This window comes from Oncorhynchus masou, chromosome 4 (assembly GCF_036934945.1).
Source record: "Oncorhynchus masou masou isolate Uvic2021 chromosome 4, UVic_Omas_1.1, whole genome shotgun sequence".
NCBI classification, from domain to species: domain Eukaryota; kingdom Metazoa; phylum Chordata; class Actinopteri; order Salmoniformes; family Salmonidae; genus Oncorhynchus; species Oncorhynchus masou.
The window spans coordinates 15866328-15886327 of NC_088215.1; the positions used below are offsets into that span (position 1 = coordinate 15866328).

Sequence of the window (20000 nt, forward strand, 5' to 3'; positions counted from 1 at the left end):
GCCAAGTCACTTTCAATTCAATTTCCTCAACAGTCTGGGGGAGTTGAAGTTTAATTGACCCCAATGTAATATCCTCTGTAAATACTACGGCACATGACTCATACATATGATACAGTCTGGAGTACATGACGGCTCCAGTCCTTAGTGGCTGCAGACATATTCAGCTGTAGGACTAATACATGTTACGTAAAGTCTGAGAGGACATATTCAGCTGTAGATTGGAGCTGTAGATTGGAGATTTCCCAGGGACAAGTGAACTCCCTGAGAGCTCCAGAATACCCCCGATACATCCCAAATTGCACCCTATTCCATATGTAGTGCACTACCAGAGTCCTATGTAGGGAATAGGGAGCCATTTGGGATTAGCCTCTCCACACTGGTTCCTCCTGTTTCTCAATGGGGCCTTTTCATATATATATATAACACTTTCCACAAAAGTGTTTGTTTTTTAAAGGAAGTGAGAACATCTTTTTTTTGTGGAAGTTTTAGTTGATAGTTTCCCTTTCTGGGTTTTTGGACTGAGATGTTTAGTTTGCCCAGTTGGGAGGCTACATTACGGCCACATAATTGACATGAAAATGTCCACATTTTTAACATTCATTTCCGGAATTACAGTAGCCTGTGAAGTTGGGCGATTTTAAATCCACAAATTAGCTGGGAAAGCTTTTCTGAGAAGTTGAGTTGGTATTTTTGAGAAGCGACTCGATACTTATTTGCATTGTAGATAGAAGGGGAGCGTGGAAAGACTTGTCGACTTGAAGTTGCCCTAAAGACCTATGTTGTTCAGTTGAATACAGGCTACTTTGTAATGGATGTGTTTCTGAGGTAAACATCTCTCTTTGCAAAGAGAGGCCAGTCTCGAGGACCATTTCCTCTGTGTTTCTGAGGTAAACATCTCTCTTTGCAAAGAGAGGCCAGTCTCGAGGACCATTTCCTCTGTGTTTCTGAGGTAAACATCTCTCTTTGCAAAGAGAGGCCAGTCTCGAGGACGATTTCCTCTGTGTTTCTGAGGCATACATCTCTCTTTGCAAAGAGAGGCCAATCTCGAGGACCATTTCCTCTGGTTTCTGAGGTAAACATCTCTGCAAAGAGAGGCCAGTCTCGAGGACCATTTCCTCAGTGGTTTCTGAGGTAAACATCTCTCTTTGCAAAGAGAGGCCAGTCTCGAGGACCATTTCCTCTGTGTTTCTGAGGCAAACATCTCTCTTTGCAAAGAGAGGCCAGTCTCGAGGACCATTTCCTCTGTGTTTCTGAGGTAAACATCTCTCTTTGCAAAGAGAGGCCAGTCTCGAGGACCATTTCCTCTGTGTTTCTGAGGTAAACATCTCTGCAAAGAGAGGCCAGTCTCGAGGACAATTTCCTCTGTGTTTCTGAGGTAAACATCTCTCTTTGCAAAGAGAGGCCAGTCTCGGGGACCATTTCCTCTGTGTTTCTGTGGTAAACATCTCTCTTTGCAAAGAGAGGCCAGGCTCGAGGACCATTTCCTCTGTGTTTCTGAGTGTTTCTGATATTGCTGTGTATTTTTCACAGTCACAAGATTGGTGGCACAACACCTCACATTTTCAGTGTAACAGTACCAGACACACCCTATCTGAAAGGTTTTTATTGAAGTGTGTGTGTGTGTGTGTGTGTGTGTTTGTGTGTGTGTGTGTGTGTGTGTGTGTGTGTGTGTGTGTGTGTGTGTGTGCCGCCGCACATACCAAAGACTCTCGCAGCTCATTCAGCATGGCTACACACACACACACACACACACACACACAATGCATGTGAACAGCATTCCTTCAGCCGAAGCCATGAAAGAGAGAGAGAGAACAGGAATAGGCGGATGGAGGGAGGGAGGGAGGGAGAGAGAGAGAGAGAGAGAGAGAGAGAGAGAGAGAGAGAGAGAGAGAAAGAGAGAGGGAGGGTGGGCACGCCGTAATGTTCAGGAAAAACATTGTTCAGGTATGAGTTAAAAGCATGTTGAAAGCACTTTAAGCATCAACTAAAAGACACAGGTTGGTACCTCCTGCAACGTACTCAGTGAGCTCTAAGTCACAGGAGGTTGGTGGCACCTTAAATGGGGAGGACGGTCTCGTGGTATTGGCCGGAGCGGAATCAGTGGAATGGTAACAAATATATCCAACACGTGGTTCCCAGGTTTTGATACCATTCGCTCCGTTCCTCCCCTTAGCAGCCTCCTGTGCTCTAAGTATACTCTAAGTATACACATTAATACATGTGTGTTGAGGCAATAAGTAATGTGGCTTAAACAGTTGATATGAGACATATCGCAGCTTGGAGAAGACCTGAGTTCAGATACTATACCTCCAGCCGTGTTCATGTAGTGTTTGTAGCCAGCGTCCGTGGTTCGTAACAGGAAGCGGGGCTGGCACAGGGATCAGCGCTTTTTACATCTAGGTAATTATGTAAGAGCTTTAACGACACAGCAGGGGATCCTGACTGACGACTGAGGCTGTCCCACAGAGTGCCTGATCCCCGCGACCACCACAGCATGATGAATGATCCAGCAGCACGTGTCATGTGTGGCCTGCTAACCTACGGCAGGCCAGTTTGATTAGTCATGTCTGACGAGGCAGATGGGTAAGGAGGAGACCGATGTGTGAACTGATTTGAGATGATCATTTACCAAAGATAGTGGATAAATGAAGATGTTCCACTCAGGCCGTTTACCAATCTGAGAAAATGGTCAGTTCCGGACTGGTCTGCTTAATGGGGTGGCTTTCCCATAGGCACCAATGCATTAGCAGCTGGGTCTGGTCTGTTTAGTTCATTGGCTGTATATGAACCAGAATAGATTAGCGCGTGGGATGTCTCTCTTGCTCTGCCGTCTCTGGGTTTACTTCTGGAGCTCCATGTTCTCATTCTTTTGTCACCTCATAGTTGATGTTTCAGTATCCCAACCTTACAAACAGAGGCTTACTTTAGCATTGTAGCTATTGTATTACAAGCAGAGGCTTACTTTAGCATTGTAGCTATTGTATTACAAGCAGAGGCTTACTTTAGCATTGTAGCTATTGTATTACAAGCAGAGGCTTACTTTAGCATTGTAGCTATTGTATTACAAGCAGAGGCTTACTTTAGCATTGTAGCTATTGTATTACAAGCAGAGGCTTACTTTAGCATTGTAGCTATTGTATTACAAGCAGAGGCTTACTTTAGCATTGTAGCTATTGTATTACAAGCAGAGGCTTACTTTAGCATTGTAGCTATTGTATTACAAACAGAGGCTTACTTTAGCATTGTACCTATTGTATTACAAGCAGAGGCTTACTTTAGCATTGTAGCTATTGTATTACAAGCAGAGGCTTACTTTAGCATTGTAGCTATTGTATTACAAGCAGAAGCTTACTTTAGCATTGTAGCTATTGTATTACAAGCAGAGGCTTACTTTAGCATTGTAGCTATTGTATTACAAGCAGAGGCTTACTTTAGCATTGTAGCTATTGTATTACAAGCAGAGGCTTACTTTAGCATTGTAGCTATTGTATTACAAGCAGAGGCTTACTTTAGCATTGTAGCTATTGTATTACAAGCAGAGGCTTACTTTAGCATTGTAGCTATTGTATTACAAGCAGAGGCTTACTTTAGCATTGTTGCTATTGTATTACAAACAGAGGCTGACTTTAGCATTGTAGCTATTGTATTACAAATTGTAATGTAAGTGCTGCTGATTTTAGTTTTTTTGTTTTTTGTTGTTGAATTTTACCCCTTTCTCTCCCCAATTTCGTGGTATCCAATTGTTTAGTGGCTACTATCTTGTCTCATCGCTACAACTCCCGTACGGGCTCGGGAGAGACGAAGGTCAAAAGTCATGCGTCCTCCGATACACAACCCAACCAAGCCGCACTGTTTCACAGCGCGCATCCAACCCAGAAGCCAGCCGCACCAATGTGTCGGAGGAAACACCGTGCACCTGGCAACCTTGGTTAGTGCGCACTGCGCCCGGCCCGCCACAGGAGTCGCTGGTGCGCGATGAGACAAGGATATCCCTACCGGCCAAGGCCTCCCTAACCCGGACAACGCTAGGCCAATTGTGCGTCGCACCACGGACCTCCCGGTCGCGGTTGGTTACGACAGAGTCTGGGCGCAAACTCAGAGTCTCTGGTGGCACAGCTGGCGCTGCAGTACAGTGCCCTTAACCACTGCGCCACCCGTGAGGCCGTGCTGCTGATTTTCATCAGTACAGTAACGCTTATTACTGAATGTTTCCTCCATTACTGACCAGCTCTCCTCATTACCCGGAGGGCCAGTTTCATGGCTGTTACGTCATAGCCTTGCAGAGATGGCATGTTTCTCTGCAGAGAAAAAGAGATAGAAACAGCTGTAGTGAACCGATAGATGGTGTGTGTGTGTGTGTGTGTGTGTGTGTGTGTGTGTGTGTGTGTGTGTGTGTGTGTGTGTGTGTGTTTGCGTGCGGTGTAAGAGAGAACGATTTGTCAGATAGCAGTTGATTGAGTGTGTATGGGAGCCACAGCTCATCTGAGTTGGCCCCATGTGGGAGAAATAGCCAGTAAAACGAGGGCCAGATTTAAAGTGATGTGTTCAGTGCTGCTGCTAAGGTTCACCAGGGGACCAGTACAGTAAATGACAATAGGGATGGAGGATGGAGTGAAGGAGGGAGGGAAGGGTAGTGCCAGTGTGCAGGTAGAATTTGAGAAATGAACAGATTTCCCCCCTGGAGTGAGAGATGGGAGGACGAGGAGAGGGAGAGTGGGTATGCCTGAGCAGCTGTGGTGTGAGAGATATGAAGTTGAAAGGAGATTGGAGAATGGAGGGGGGGGGGGGCAGGCCAGATAACGTATCTCCCTTTCTCCCCTGTGGTAAACGAAATGGGGTAAATGGAATGAGCCGGTATGTGGTGTACAGTATGACAAATGGACCAAACCATCTCTTGTAGGTGGGGGTGGTTCAGTCAGAGTTTCAGCCTCAGTCCGTCACTCCATTGCACCAGCCCTCCTACCAGCAATGATGGATAGCCCGAACGTTTACCCTTTTACCTGCTTGCATTCTCTCTCGCTGAGCGATGGGGGCCGAGAGGGGCGAAGGGGGTTGAGAGGGGCGAAGGGGGTTGAGAAGGGGGTTTAGTAAGCGACCGCGTGTCGGGCGAACCGGGCTTGGCCTCCCCAAAGCACACTGTGTAGGATAAGACAGATTCACCCTAGCGATCGATAACCAAGCACACACACATGCGCACACACCCCAATGGCCTAGCTTCCTAGCCTAAACATCCCTGGGCTATTAATGGTCCATTTCCCCATCTTTTCCTCTCTAAGAGCCCCCTGCTCTGTCCCCACAGAGTTAAACACAGACTGAGATTAAATAGAGAGAAGTCCTTTAAACTCAGGAGAGCAGGAGAGAGAGAGAGAGAGAGAGAGAGAGAGAGAGAGAGAGAGAGAGAGGGGACAGAAACTAGGGATCAGGAGAGAGAGGGAGAGGAATCGGAAGGAGACAGAGTTAGAGAGAAGAACAGAGGAACAGAAGTATTTATTTCTACACATGTGAATCATATTCACCCCCCGGTTTCATTATACAACATGTTTTTTTATACTTTTGAATGCAGAAATGCCTTATTATGCCTTAATGCCTGATTATTTAGCCAGAGGCCTGCTGTGCTGTTGGGCTCAACACTTTTCTCTTTCAAATAGAGACAGTTAAAAGATGAAGACAACAGATTTAATGCGTTTGGATTTGGGCTTTCCTGCGATTCCAACCGTGTCCCTTCTTCTCATGTCTCTCACGGCCCACGCAAAGCCAGGGATATCTGCTGCTTTAGGGCTAACATGTGCTCTTTTTAACTCCACTCCTCTCTCTTTCTATTCTCTATCTCTCTCTCTCTCTTTCTCTCTCTCTTTCTATTCTCTCTCTCTCGCTCTCTTTCTATTCTCTCTCTTTTATTTATTTATTTAACCTTTATTTAACCAGGTAGGCAAGTTGAGAACAAGTTCTCATTTACAATTGCGACCTGGCCAAGATAAAGCAAAGCAGTTCGACACATACAACGACACATGGAGTAAAACAAACATACAGTCAATAATACAGTATAAAGAAGTCTATATACGATGTGAGCAAATGAGGTGAGATAAGGGAGGTAAAGGCAAAAAAAGGCCATGGTGGCAAAGTAAATTCAATATAGCAAGTAAAACGCTGGAATGGTAGATTTGCAATGGAAGAATGTGCAAAGTAGAAATAAAAATAATGGGGTGCAAAGGAGCAAAATAAATACATAAATTAAATACAGTAGGGAAAGAGGTAGTTGTTTGGGCTAAATTATAGGTGGGCTATGTACAGGTGCAGTAATCTGTGAGCTGCTCTGACTCTTGGTGCTTAAAGCTACTGAGGGAGATAAGTGTTTCCAGTTTCAGAGATTTTTGTAGTTCGTTCCAGTCATTGGCAGCAGAGAACTGGAAGGAGAGGCAGCCAAAGAAAGAATTGGTTTTGGGGGTGACTAGAGAGATATACCTGCTGGAGCGTGTGCTACAGGTGGGAGATGCTATGGTGACTAGCGAGCTGAGATAAGGGGGGACTTTACCTAGCAGGGTCTTGTAGATGACATGGAGCCAGTGGGTTTGGCGACGAGTATGAAGCGAGGGCCAGCCAACGAGAGCGTACAGGTCCCAATGGTGGGTAGTATTTGGGGCCTTTGTGACAAAACGGATTGCACTGTGATAGACTGCATCCAATTTGTTGAGTAGGGTATTGGAGGCTATTTTGTAAATGACATCGCCAAAGTCGAGGATTGGTCGGATGGTCAGTTTTACAAGGGTATGGTTGGCAGCATGAGTGAAGGATGCTTTGTTGTGAAATAGGAAGCCAATTCTAGATTTAACTTTGGATTGGAGATGTTTGATATGGGTCTGGAAGGAGAGTTTACAGTCTAACCAGACACCTAAGTATTTGTAGTTGTCCACATATTCTAAGTCAGGGCCGTCCAGAGTAGTGATGTTGGACAGGCGGGTTGGTGCAGGTAGCGATCGGTTGAAGAGCATGCATTTAGTTTTACTTGTATTTAAGAGCAATTGGAGGCCACGGAAGGAGAGTTGTATGGCATTGAAGCTTGCCTGGAGGGTTGTTAACACAGTGTCCAAAGAAGGGCCAGAAGTATACAGAATGGTGTCGTCTGCAGAGAGGTGGATCAGAGACTCACCAGCAGCAAGAGCGACCTCATTGATGTATACAGAGAAGAGAGTCGGCCCAAGAATTGAACCCTGTGGCACCCCCATAGAGACTGCCAGAGGTTCGGACAGCAGACCTTCCTATTTGACACACTGAACTCTATCAGAGAAGTAGTTGGTGAACCAGGCGAGGCAATCATTTGAGAAACCAAGGCTGTCGAGTCTGCCGATGAGGATGTGGTGATTGACAGAGTCGAAAGCCTTGGCCAGATCAATGAATACGGCTGCACAGTAATGTTTCTTATTGATGGCGGTTAAGATATCGTTTAGGACCTTGAGCGTGGCTGAGGTGCACCCATGACCAGCTCTGAAACCAGATTGCATAGCAGAGAAGGTATGGTGAGATTCAAAATGGTCGGTAATCTGTTTATTGACTTGGCTTTCGAAGACCTTAGAAAGGCATGGTAGGATAGATATAGGTCTTTAGCAGTTTGTGTCAAGAGTGTCCCCCCCCCTTTGAAGAGGGGGATGACCGCAGCTGCTTTCCAATCTTTCGGAATCTCAGACGACATGAAAGAGAGGTTGAACAGGCTAGTAATAGGGTTGGCAACAATTTCTGCAGATAATTTTAGAAAGAAAGGGTCCAGATTGTCTAGCCCGGCTGATTTGTAGGGGTTCAGATTTTGCAGCTCTTTCAGAACATCAGCTGAATGGATTTGGGAGAAGGAGAAATGGCGAAGGCTTGGGCGAGTTGCTGTGGGGTGTGCAGTGCTGTTGACCGGGTTAGGAGTAGCCAGGTGGAAAGCATGGCCAGCCGTAGAAAAATGCTTATTGAAATTCTCAATTATGGTGGATTTATCAGTGGTGGCAGTGTTTCCTATCTTCAGTGCAGTGGGCAGCTGGGAGGAGGTGTTCTTATTCTCCATGGACTTTACAGTGTCCCAGAACTTTTTTTGAGTTAGTGTTGCAGGAAGCAAATTTCTGCTTGAAAAAGCTAGCCTTGGCTTTTCTAACTGCCTGTGTATAATGGTTTCTAGCTTCCCTGAACAGCAGCATATCACGGGGGCTGTTCGATGCTAATGCAGAACGCCATAGGATGTTTTTGTGTTGGTTAAGGGCAGTCAGGTCTGGGGAGAACCAAGGGCTATATCTGTTCCTGGTTCTAAATTTCTTGAATGGGGCATGTTTATTTAAGATGGTTAGGAAGGCATTTAAAAAAAATATCCAGGCATCCTCTACTGACGGGATGAGATCAATATCCTTCCAGGATACCCCGGCCAGGTCGATTAGAAAGGCTTGCTCGCTGAAGTGTTTCAGGGAGCGTTTGACAGTGATGAGTGGAGGTCGTTTGACCGCTGACCCATTACGGATGCAGGCAATGAGGCAGTGATCGCTGAGATCTTGGTTGAAGACAGCAGAGGTGTATTTAGAGGGCAAGTTGGTTAGGATGATATCTATGAGGGTGCCCGTGTTTAAGGCTTTGGGGAGGTACCTGGTAGGTTCATTGATAATTTGTGTGAGATTGAGGGCATCAAGTTTAGATTGTAGGATGGCTGGGGTGTTAAGCATGTTCCAGTTTAGGTCACCTAGCAACACAAGCTCTGAAGATAGATGTGGGGCAATCAGTTCACATATGGTGTCCAGAGCACAGCTGGGGGCAGAGGGTGGTCTATAGCAGGCGGCAACGGTGAGAGACTTGTTTTTAGAGAGGTGGATTTTTAAAAGTAGAAGTTCAAATTGTTTGGGTACAGATCTGGATAGTAGGACAGAACTCTGCAGGCTATCTTTGCAGTAGATTGCAACACCGCCCCCTTTGGCAGTTCTATCTTGTCTGAAAATGTAGTTTGGAATTAAAATTTCTGAATTTTTGGTGGTCTTCCTAAGCCAGGATTCAGACACAGCTAGAACATCCGGGTTGGCAGAGTGTGCTAAAGCAGTGAATAGAACAAACTTAGGGAGGAGGCATCTAATGTTAACATGCATGAAACCAAGGCTATTACGGTTACAGAAGTCGTCAAAAGAGAGCACCTGGGGAATAGGAGTGGAGCTAGGCACTACAGGGCCTGGATTCACCTCTACATCACCAGAGGAACAGAGGAGGAGTAGGATAAGGGTGCGGCTAAACTCTCTCTCTCTCTCTCTCTCTCTTTCTATTCTCTCTCTCTCTCTTTCTATTCTCTCTCTCTTTCTATTCTCTCTCTCTCTTTCTATTCTCTCTCTCTCTCTTTCTATTCTCTCTCTCTCTTTCTATTCTCTCTTTCTCTCTCTCTCTCTTTCTATTCTCTCTCTCTCTTTCTATTCTCTCTCTCTCTCTTTCTATTCTCTCTCTCTCTCTTTCTATTTTCTCTCTCTCTTTCTATTATCTCTCTCTCTCTTTCTATTCTCTCTCTTTCTATTCTCCCTCCCTCCCTCCCTCCTACCCCTGAACTCTTTTAAACGTCCTAAAACATCCTATGACTAGCGTACTTTGGATTAGCCCCTAGAAGCCGTCCCTTTGAATTTGGGCGCGTGGGGATATTTTAAGGTGATCAGTAGTGTAGGGCAGCTGTTACATGGAGGATTAACAGCTTCTAACATGTATTACCTCAGCCGGTATAACACAGCAGCTGTGGACTGCCACACACACACACACACACACACACACACACACACACACACACACACACACACACACACACACACACACACACACACACACACACACACACACACACACACACACACACACAGAGGAGAAGAGAGGCGGTGACCCAGTTGTGGCAGCAGGTGGGTTGGAGGTGATTTGAATGAGGTTGAGGTTTAAGAGAATCCGTGGGTGTAATGAAGAGGGTACTTCAGCTATTTGCACATATGTTCCCCATGTCAATAAAGACCCTTTTAATTGAATTGAATTGAATTGAATTGAGAGAGAGAACCGACAGTGAGAATGTTATGCAAAGATTAGGAAGTTCTGTCATAAATCTCACAAAAATGCCTGCCCCTCCCCTCTCCACCCCCCTACCCCTCTCACTCCCGCCCTCCCTCCTCTTCTGTCTCCCTACTTGTCTCTGTCTCAGTCTTACACCTCTGTAATAGGCTCATACACAAGGTGTTTGCAGAGAGAAGAGGTTGATGTGCTGAGAGAAATGCATTTCCATACCGAGCAGTGCGCCTCTCTCTCTCTCTCTTTCTATTCTCTCTCTCTCTCTCTCTCTCTCTCTCTCTCTCTCTCTCTTTCTATTCTCTCTCTCTCTCGCCTCTCTCTCTCTCTCTCTCTCTCTCTCTCTCTCTCTCTCTCGCTCTCTCTCAATTCAATTCAATTCAATTCAAGGGCTTTATTGGCATGGGAAACATGTGTTAACATTGCCAAAGCAAGTAAGGTAGATAATATATAAAGTGAAATTAACAGTAGACATCACACATACAGAAGTTTCAAAACAATAAAGACATTACAAATGTCATATTATATATATACAGTGTTTTTACAATGTACAAATGGTAAAGGACACAAGCTAAAATAAATAACCATAGATATGGGTTGTATTTACAATGGTGCGTGTTCTTCACTGGTTTCCCTTTTCTCATGGCAACAGGTCACGAATCTCGCTGCTCTGATGGCACACTGTGGAATTTCACCCAGTAGATATGGGAGTCTTTCAAAATTGGATTTGTTTTCGAATTCTTTGTGGATCTGTGTAATCTGAGGGAAATATGTCTCTCTAATATGGTCATACATTGGGCAGGAGGTTAGGAAGTGCAGCTCAGTTTCCACCTCATTTTGTGGACAGTGAGCACATAGCCTGTCTTCTCTTGAGAGCCATGTCTTCCTACGGCGGCCTTTCTCAATAGCAAGGCTATGCTCGCTGAGTCTGTACATAGTCAAAGCTTTCCTTAATTTTGGGTCAGTCACAGTGGTCAGGTATTCTGCCGCTGTGTACTCTCTGTTTAGGGCCAAATAGCATTCTAGTTTGCTCTGTTTTTTTGTTAATTCTTTCCAATGTGTCAAGTAATTATCTTTTTGTTTTCTCATGATTTGGTTTGGTCTAATTGTGCTGCTGTCCTGGGGCTCTGTAGGGTGTGTTTGTGAACAGAGCCCCAGGACCAGCTTGCTTAGGGGACTCTTCTCCACATTCATCTCTCTGTAGGTGATGGCTTTGTTGTGGAAGGTTTGGGAATCGCTTCCTTTTAGGTGGTTATAGAATTTAACAGCTCTTTTCTGAATTTTGTTAATTAGTGGGTATCGGCCTAATTCTGCTCTGCATGCATTATTTGGTGTTCTACGTTGTACACGGAGGATATTTTTGCAGAATTGTGCGTGCAGAGTCTCAATTTGGTGGTTGTCCCATTTTGTGAAGTCTTGGTTGGTGAGCGGACCCCAGACCTCACAACCATAAAGGGCAATGGGCTCTATGACTGATTCAAGTATTTTTAGCCAAATCCTAATTGGTATGTTGAAATTTATGTTCCTTTTGATGGCATAGAATGCCCTTCTTGCCTTGTCTCTCAGATCGTTCACAGCTTTGTGGAAGTTACCTGTGGCGCTGATGTTTAGGCTAAGGTATGTAGTTTTTTGTGTGCTCTAGGGCAACAGTGTCTAGATGGAATTTGTATTTGTGGTCCTGGTGACTGGACCTTTTTTGGAACACCATTATTTTGGTCTTACTGAGATTTACTGTCAGGGCCCAGGTCTGACAGAATCTGTGCATAAGATCTAGGTGCTGCTATAGGCCCTCCTTGGTTGGTGACAGAAGTACCAGATCGTCAGCAAACAGCAGACATTTGACTTCGGATTCTAGTAGGGTGAGGCCGGGTGCTGCAGACTTTTCTAGTGCCCGCGCCAGTTTGTTGATATATATGTTGAAGAGGGTGGGGCTTAAGCTGCATCCCTGTCTAACCCCACGACCCTGTGTGAAGAAATGTGTGTTTTTTGCCAATTTTAACCGCACACTTGTTGTTTGTGTACATGGATTTTATGATGTCGTATGTTTTACCCCCAACACCACGTTCCATCAGTTTGTATAGCAGACCCTCATGCCAAATTGGGTCGAAGGCTTTTTTGAAATCAACAAAGCATGAGAAGACTTTGCCTTTGTTTTGGTTTGTTTGGTTGTCAATTAGGGTGTGCAGGGTGAATACATGGTCTGTTGTACGGTAATTTGGTAAAAAGCCAATTTGACATTTGCTCAGAACATTGTTTTCATTCTCTCTCCCTCTCTCTATCTTTCTATTCTCCCTCTCTCTCTCTATCACCTCTCTCTCACCTCTCTCGCTCTCTCACCTCTCTCTCTATCACCTCTTTCTCACCTCTCTCGCTCTCTCACCTCTCTCGCTCTCTCACCTCTCTCTCTCTATCACCTCTCTCTCTCTCTATCACCTCTCTCTCACCTCTCTCGCTCTCTCTCTCGATCACCTCTCTCTCACCTCTCGCTCTCTCACCTCTCTCTCTCCATCACCTCTCTCTCACCTCTCGCTCTCTCACCTCTCTCTCACCTCTCTCTCGCTCTCTCACCTCTCTCTCTCTGTCACCTCTCTCTCACCCCCTCTCTCTATCATTTCTCTCTCACCTCTCTCTCTCTGTCACCTCTCTCTCTCTCTCACCCCTCTCTCTCTCTGTCACCTCTCTCTCAATTCTCTCTCTATGTGTGTCTCTCTCTCACCTCTCTCTAACCTCTCTCTATCACCTCTCTCTCTCTCACTTCTCTCTCACTCTCTCACCTCTCTCTCTCTCTCACCTCTCTCTCTCTCTCTCTCTCTCTCACCTCTCTCGCTCTCTCACCTCTCTCTAACCTCTCTCTCTAACCTCTCTCTCTCACTTCTCTCTCGCTCTCTCACCTCTCTCTCTCTCTCACACCTCTCTCTCTCTCTCACCTCTCTCGCTCTCTCACCTCTCTCTCTATCACCTCTCTCTCACCTCTCTCTCTCTCTCTCACCTCTCTCACCTCTCTCTCTATCACCTCTCTCACCTCTCTCGGCCTCTTACCTCTTTCGCTCTCTCACCTCTCTCACCTCTCTCTAACCCCTCTCTCTCTCTCTCTCTCTCTCTCTCTCTCTCACCTCTCTCACCTCTCTCGGTCTCTTACCTCTTTCGCTCTCTCACCTCTCTCACCTCTCTCTCTCTATCACCGCTCTCTCACCTCTCTCGGTCTCTCACCTCTCTCGCTCTCTCACCTCTCTCTCTCTATCACCTCTCTCACCTCTCTCTCTATCACCTCTCTCTCACCTCTCTCTCTATCACCTCTCTCTTACCTCTCTCTCTCTATCACCGCTCTCTCACCTCTCTCTCTATCACCTCTCTATCACCTCTCTCTCACCTCTCTCTCTCTCTCTCACCTCTCTCACCTCTCTCTCTCTCTCTCTCTCTCTCTCTCTCTCTCTCTCCCCTCTCTCACCTCTCTCTCGCTATCAGCTGTGACTGTAAACAGCGTAAACACATGAAGTGCCTCAGCTTGTACTGGAGCTCTATATCCTCTCATTTGCTCTCCTCCCTCGCTCTCCGCCTGTCTAGCGAAGTGTGTGTGTTTCACGGCGTCTCAGCCAGGTAGGCAGAGGAAGCTCTCTCGCCTGTTCCATTTGATGCGTCGGGGAACATTTCAGTGAAGCGAGCGCTTCCGAGGTGCGGCAGAACTCTCCCGCATGTCAACGCTCTCCTCTCCTCCTTGTCATCCCCATCTCTCTCTCTGTCACCTCTCTCTCTCTCACCTCTCTCTCTCTCTCTCTCTCTCTCTCTCTCTCTCACCCCCCTCTCTCTCTGTCAACTCTCTCTCAACTCTCTATCTCTCTGTGTCTGTCTCTCACCTCTCTCTAACCTCTCTCTATCACCTCTCTCTCTCACACTTCTCTCTCACTCTCTCACCTCTCTCTCTCTCTCTCTCACCTCTCTCTCTCTCTCTCTCTCTCACCTCTCTCTCTCTCTCTCTCTCACCTCTCTCGCTCTCTCACCTCCCTCTCTCTGTCACCTCTCTCTCAACTCTCTCTCTCTCTATCCTCTCTCTCACATCTCTCTCTCTCTGTGTGTCTCTCTCACCTCTCTCTAACCTCTCTCACTTCTCTCTCGCTCTCTCACCTCTCTCTCTCTCTCTCTCTCACACACCTCTCTCTCTCTCTCTCTCACCTCTCTCGCTCTCTCACCTCTCTCTCTATCACCTCTCTCTCTATCACCTCTCTCACCTCTCTCTCTCTCTCACCTCTCTCACCTCTCTCTCTCTCTCTCACCTCTCTCTCACCTCTCTCGGCCTCTTACCTCTTTCGCTCTCTCACCTCTCTCTAACCCCTCTCTCTCTCTCTCTCTCTCTCACCTCTCTCATCTCTCTCGGTCTCTTACCTCTTTCGCTCTCTCACCCCTCTCACCTCTCTCTCTCACCTCTCTCAGTCTCTCACCTCTCTCGCTCTCTCACCTCTCTCTCTCTATCACCTCTCTCACCTCTCTCTCTCTCTCACCTCTCTCTCTTTCTATCATCTCTCTCACCTCTCTCTCTCTCTATCACCGCTCTCTCACCTCTCTCTCTCTATCACCTCTCTCTCTCTATCACCTCTCTCTCACCTCTCTCTCTCTCTCTCACACCTCTCTCACCTCTCTCTCTCTCTCTCTCACCTCTCTCTCGCTATCAGCTGTGACTGTAAACAGAGTAAACACATGAAGTGCCTCAGCTTGTACTGGAGCTCTATATCCTCTCATTTGCTCTCCTCCCTCGCTCTCCGCCTGTCTAGCGAAGTGTGTGTGTTTCACGGCGTCTCAGCCAGGTAGGCAGAGGAAGCTCTCTCGCCTGTTCCATTTGATGCGTCGGGGAACATTTCAGTGAAGCGAGCGCTTCCGAGGTGCGGCAGAACTCTCCCGCATGTCAACGCTCTCCTCTCCTCCTTGTCATCCCCCTCTCACTCTCTCCATCCCTCCCCCTCTCTCAGCTTGTTCTGGTGGAAAGATGGGAAAATTGTACATTCAGATCACAAACAAGGGCTGCAAACACACACACACACACAAACACCCGGCGGCGACACACTGCCTCCCTTTCACATGCCACACTATTGTAATTCCATAATCATCACGTGGCTCCGGAGAATGTGGAATCAGAGAATACATGTGTTCCCTGAATGCTTACACACACACACAAACACGACACCCACACACCACACACACAAACACACATGACACCCACACATCCACACACACACACACAGAATCACATTCCGGTGCTTTATCCCCCTTGCTAATCTGTTTACGTGGTGACAGGCACGTCAGGGGAAAAGTTAATTGAAATCGTTACTAATCTGATGATGACACGCACACAGCCACAGAAAGTAGTCCTCGTCCCCGTCGTCACCGTGGCGATAGGCCCAGTCAGCCAGTCAGGTTGCACCTTGTTGTGTTGTGGCAGGGAGCGGAGGGAGTCAATAAGTTAAGGCTACTTAATTTCATGCCTCTTGGTTCTGTTAAGCTGCTTGGTGTGTGTGGCATGTTGATTGGTAATCTGACATTTCATATGCGCCTCACTGACTCACTCACCACAGATCTGGTTTTGCTTGTTTGTGCTCCCCTATCCCCTCCCCCCCTCTTCTCTCATTATCTATCCTTCTCTTTCCTACCCCCTTCTTCCCATCTTCTCCTTTCCTTCTCTCACTCCTTCCCCTTTTCCTCTGCCTTTCCTCCACCACTATCTTTTTCCTCCCATCTTTCCTTCTCCTCTTTCCTCCCCCTTCTCATTCCCCCTTCTCTCTCCTTTACTCCATTCTTCCCTTCTCCCACTATTGTGAATGAGAAACTAATCTGCTCTCTCCCTCTCCTCTTCTCACAGGATGGCTACTATTCCCACCGCCCCAAGGAGAAAGTCAGAGTGGACAGCAACAATGAGAACTCTGTGCCCAAAGACTTTGAGAACATAGACAATAGTAACTTTGGCGCCCGTTCGCAGCCCCAGCGCCAGCCCCCAGGGGGCGCTAACAGTAACAAACGCAGGGAGAGGCTGCAGGAGAAGGCCCATGCCGAACAGGCAACCTGGAAGGATAACGCTCCGATTCTCAGCCGGAGCTCCAACGAGGTCCTCCAGTACGGACGAGCCGTAGCCCAGAATGGCTCACTTCCTGTGGGCCCGAAAGCGGTTGGAGCCGGGGTGGACTCCAGGAACCACCACAGCCGCTCTTCACAGCCACAGAGCCAGGGTCAGGCTCAGACTTACCCACAGTCGCAGTCCCACCCCCAGACTCAGCATAGACACCAACACCCGCATCAAACCAGGAAGCAGGCGACTGCGGCTCCATTGGAGGTTGTTTACGACCAACCGCCAAAGTGTGAGATCAGTGGGAAGGAAGCCATTTCAGCTCTGTCCAGAGCCAAGACCAAGGAGTGCCGGCAGCAGATAGCTGAAGTGTACTGTAGACACAAGGAAGGTCAACTGATGCCTGAGAAGGTCACCCGCTACTGTCCCATAGAGGGTGAGTTAATAGATATGCTGTTACTGTCCCATAGAGGGTGAGTTAATAGATATACTGTTACTGTCCCATAGAGGGTGAGTTAATAGATATGCTGTTACTGTCCCATAGAGGGTGAGTTAATAGATATACTGTTACTGTAACATAGAGGGTGAGTTAATAGATATACTGTTACTGTCCCATAGAGGGTGAGTTAATAGATATACTGTTACTGTAACATAGAGAGTGAGTTAATAGATATACTGTTATTGTCCCATAGATGGTGAGTTAGTAGATATACTGTTACTGTCCCATAGAGGGTGAGTTAATATATATACTGTTACTGTCCCATAGAGGGTGAGTTAATATATATACTGTTACTGTACCATAGAGGGTGAGTTAATAGATATACTGTTATTGTCCCATAGAGGGTGAGTTAGTAGATATACTGTTACTGTACCATAGAGGGTGAGTTAATAGATATACTGTTACTGTCCCATAGAGGGTGAGTTAATAGATATACTGTTACTGTCCCATAGAGGGTGAGTTAATAGATATACTGTTACTGTAACATAGAGGGTGAGTTAATATATATACTGTTACTGTCCCATAGAGGGTGAGTTAATAGATATACTGTTACTGTCCCATAGAGGGTGAGTTAATAGATATAGTGTTACTTTAACATAGAGGGTGAGTTAATATATATACTGTTACTGTCCCATAGAGGGTGAGTTAATATATATACTGTTACTGTAACATAGAGGGTGAGTTAATAGATATACTGTTACTGTAACATAGAGGGTGAGTTAGTAGATATACTGTTACTGTAACATAGAGGGTGAGTTAATAGATATACTGTTACTGTAACATAGAGGGTGAGTTAATAGATATACTGTTACTGTAACATAGAGGGTGAGTTAATAGATATACTGTTACTGTCCCATAGAGGGTGAGTTAATAGATATACTGTTACTGTCCCATAGATGGTGAGTTAATAGATATACTGTTACTGTAACATAGAGGGTGAGTTAATAGATATACTGTTACTGTCCCATAGAGGGTGAGTTAGTAGATATACTGTTACTGTAACATAGAGGGTGAGTTAATAGATATACTGTTACTGTAACATAGAGGGTGAGTTAATAGATATACTGTTACTGTACCATAGAGGGTGAGTTAATAGATATACTGTTACTGTAACATAGAGGGTGAGTTAATAGATATACTGTTACTGTCCCATAGAGGGTGAGTTAATAGATATACTGTTACTGTAACATAGAGGGTGAGTTAATAGATATACTGTTACTGTCCCATAGAGGGTGAGTTAATAGATATACTGTTACTGTCCCATAGAGGGTGAGTTAATATATATACTGTTACTGTAACATAGAGGGTGAGTTAATAGATATACTGTTACTGTAACATAGAGGGTGAGTTAATAGATATACTGTTACTGTAACATAGAGGGTGAGTTAGTAGATATACTGTTACTGTAACATAGAGGGTGAGTTAATAGATATACTGTTACTGTACCATAGAGGGTGAGTTAATAGATATACTGTTACTGTAACATAGAGGGTGAGTTAATAGATATACTGTTACTGTCCCATAGAGGGTGAGTTAATAGATATACTGTTACTGTAACATAGAGGGTGAGTTAATAGATATACTGTTACTGTACCATAGAGGGTGAGTTAATAGATATACTGTTACTGTCCCATAGAGGGTGAGTTAATAGATATACTGTTACTGTCCCATAGAGGGTGAGTTAATAGATATACTGTTACTGTAACATAGAGGGTGAGTTAATAGATATACTGTTACTGTAACATAGAGGGTGAGTTAATATATATACTGTTACTGTCCCATAGAGGGTGAGTTAATAGATATACTGTTACTGTCCCATAGAGGGTGAGTTAATAGATATACTGTTACTGTAACATAGAGGGTGAGTTATTAGATATACTGTTACTGTAATACTGTATACTGGGTGTGAACAGTTTGGTATACTGGGATTGAACAGTTTGGTATACTGGGTGTGAACAGTTTGGTATACTGGGAGTGAACAGTTTGGTATACTGGGAGTGAACAGTTTTGTATACTGGGTGTGAACAGTTTGGTATACTGGGAGTGAACCGTTTGGTATACTTGGAGTGAACAGTTTGGTATACTGGGAGTGAACAGTTTGGTATACTGGGAGTGAACAGTTTGGTATACTGGGTGTGAACAGTTTGGTATACTGGGAGTGAACAGTTTGGTATACTGGGAGTGAACAGTTTGGTATACTGGAAGTGAACAGTTTGGTATACTGGGAGTGAACCGTTTGGTATACTTGGAGTGAACAGTTTGGTATACTTGGAGTGAACAGTTTGGTATACTGGGAGTGAACCGTTTGGTATACTGGGTGTGAACAGTTTGGTATACTGGGTGTGAATTGTTTGGTATACTGGGTGTGAACAGTTTGGTATACTGGGATTGAACAGTTTGGTATACTGGGTGTGAACAGTTTGGTATACTGGGAGTGAACAGTTTGGTATACTGGGAGTGAACAGTTTTGTATACTGGGTGTGAACAGTTTGGTATACTGGGAGTGAACAGTTTGGTATACTGGGAGTGAACAGTTTGGTATACTGGGTGTGAACAGTTTGGTATACTGGGTGTGAACAGTTTGGTATACTGGGAGTGAACCGTTTGGTATACTTGGAGTGAACAGTTTGGTATACTGGGAGTGAACCGTTTGGTATACTGGGAGTGGACCGTTTGGTATACTGGGTGTGAACAGTTTGGTATACTGGGTGTGAATTGTTTGGTATACTGGGTGTGAACAGTTTGGTATACTGGGAGTGAACAGTTTGGTATACTGGGTGTGAACAGTTTGGTATACTGGGAGTGAACAGTTTGGTATACTGGGAGTGAACAGTTTTGTATACTGGGTGTGAACAGTTTGGTATACTGGGAGTGAACAGTTTGGTATACTGGGAGTGAACAGTTTGGTATACTGGAAGTGAACAGTTTGGTATACTGGGTGTGTACAGTTTGGTATACTGGGAGTGAACCATTTGGTATACTTGGAGTGAACAGTTTGGTATACTGGGAGTGAACCATTTGGTATACTGGGAGTGAACCGTTTGGTATACTGGGTGTGAACAGTTTGGTATACTGGGTGTGAATTGTTTGGTATACTGGGAGTGAACAGTTTGGTATACTGGGAGTGAACCATTTGGTATACTGGGTGTGAATTGTTTGGTATACTGGGAGTGAACAGTTTGGTATACTGGGAGTGAACAGTTTTGTATACTGGGTGTGAACAGTTTGGTATCCTGGGAGTGAACAGTTTGGTATACTTGGAGTGAACAGTTTTGGTATACTGGGAGTGAACCGTTTGGTATACTGGGTGTGAACAGTTTGGTATACTGGGTGTGAATTGTTTGGTATACTGGGAGTGAACAGTTTGGTATACTGGGAGTGAACCATTTGGTATACTGGGTGTGAATTGTTTGGTAT

At 45.5% G+C, this 20000-nt stretch overlaps 1 protein-coding gene across 1 annotated transcript in view; it reads left to right on the forward strand.

Moving 5' to 3' along the window:
- Positions 1-20000, forward strand: part of LOC135524505 (xylosyltransferase 1-like) — a 150770-nt gene that overhangs the window by 51597 nt on the left and 79173 nt on the right. Inside the window, exon 2 of the mRNA XM_064952096.1 lies at positions 15884-16520. Coding sequence (XP_064808168.1) covers positions 15884-16520 — 637 coding nt within the window. The remainder of the gene's footprint in view (positions 1-15883; positions 16521-20000) is intronic.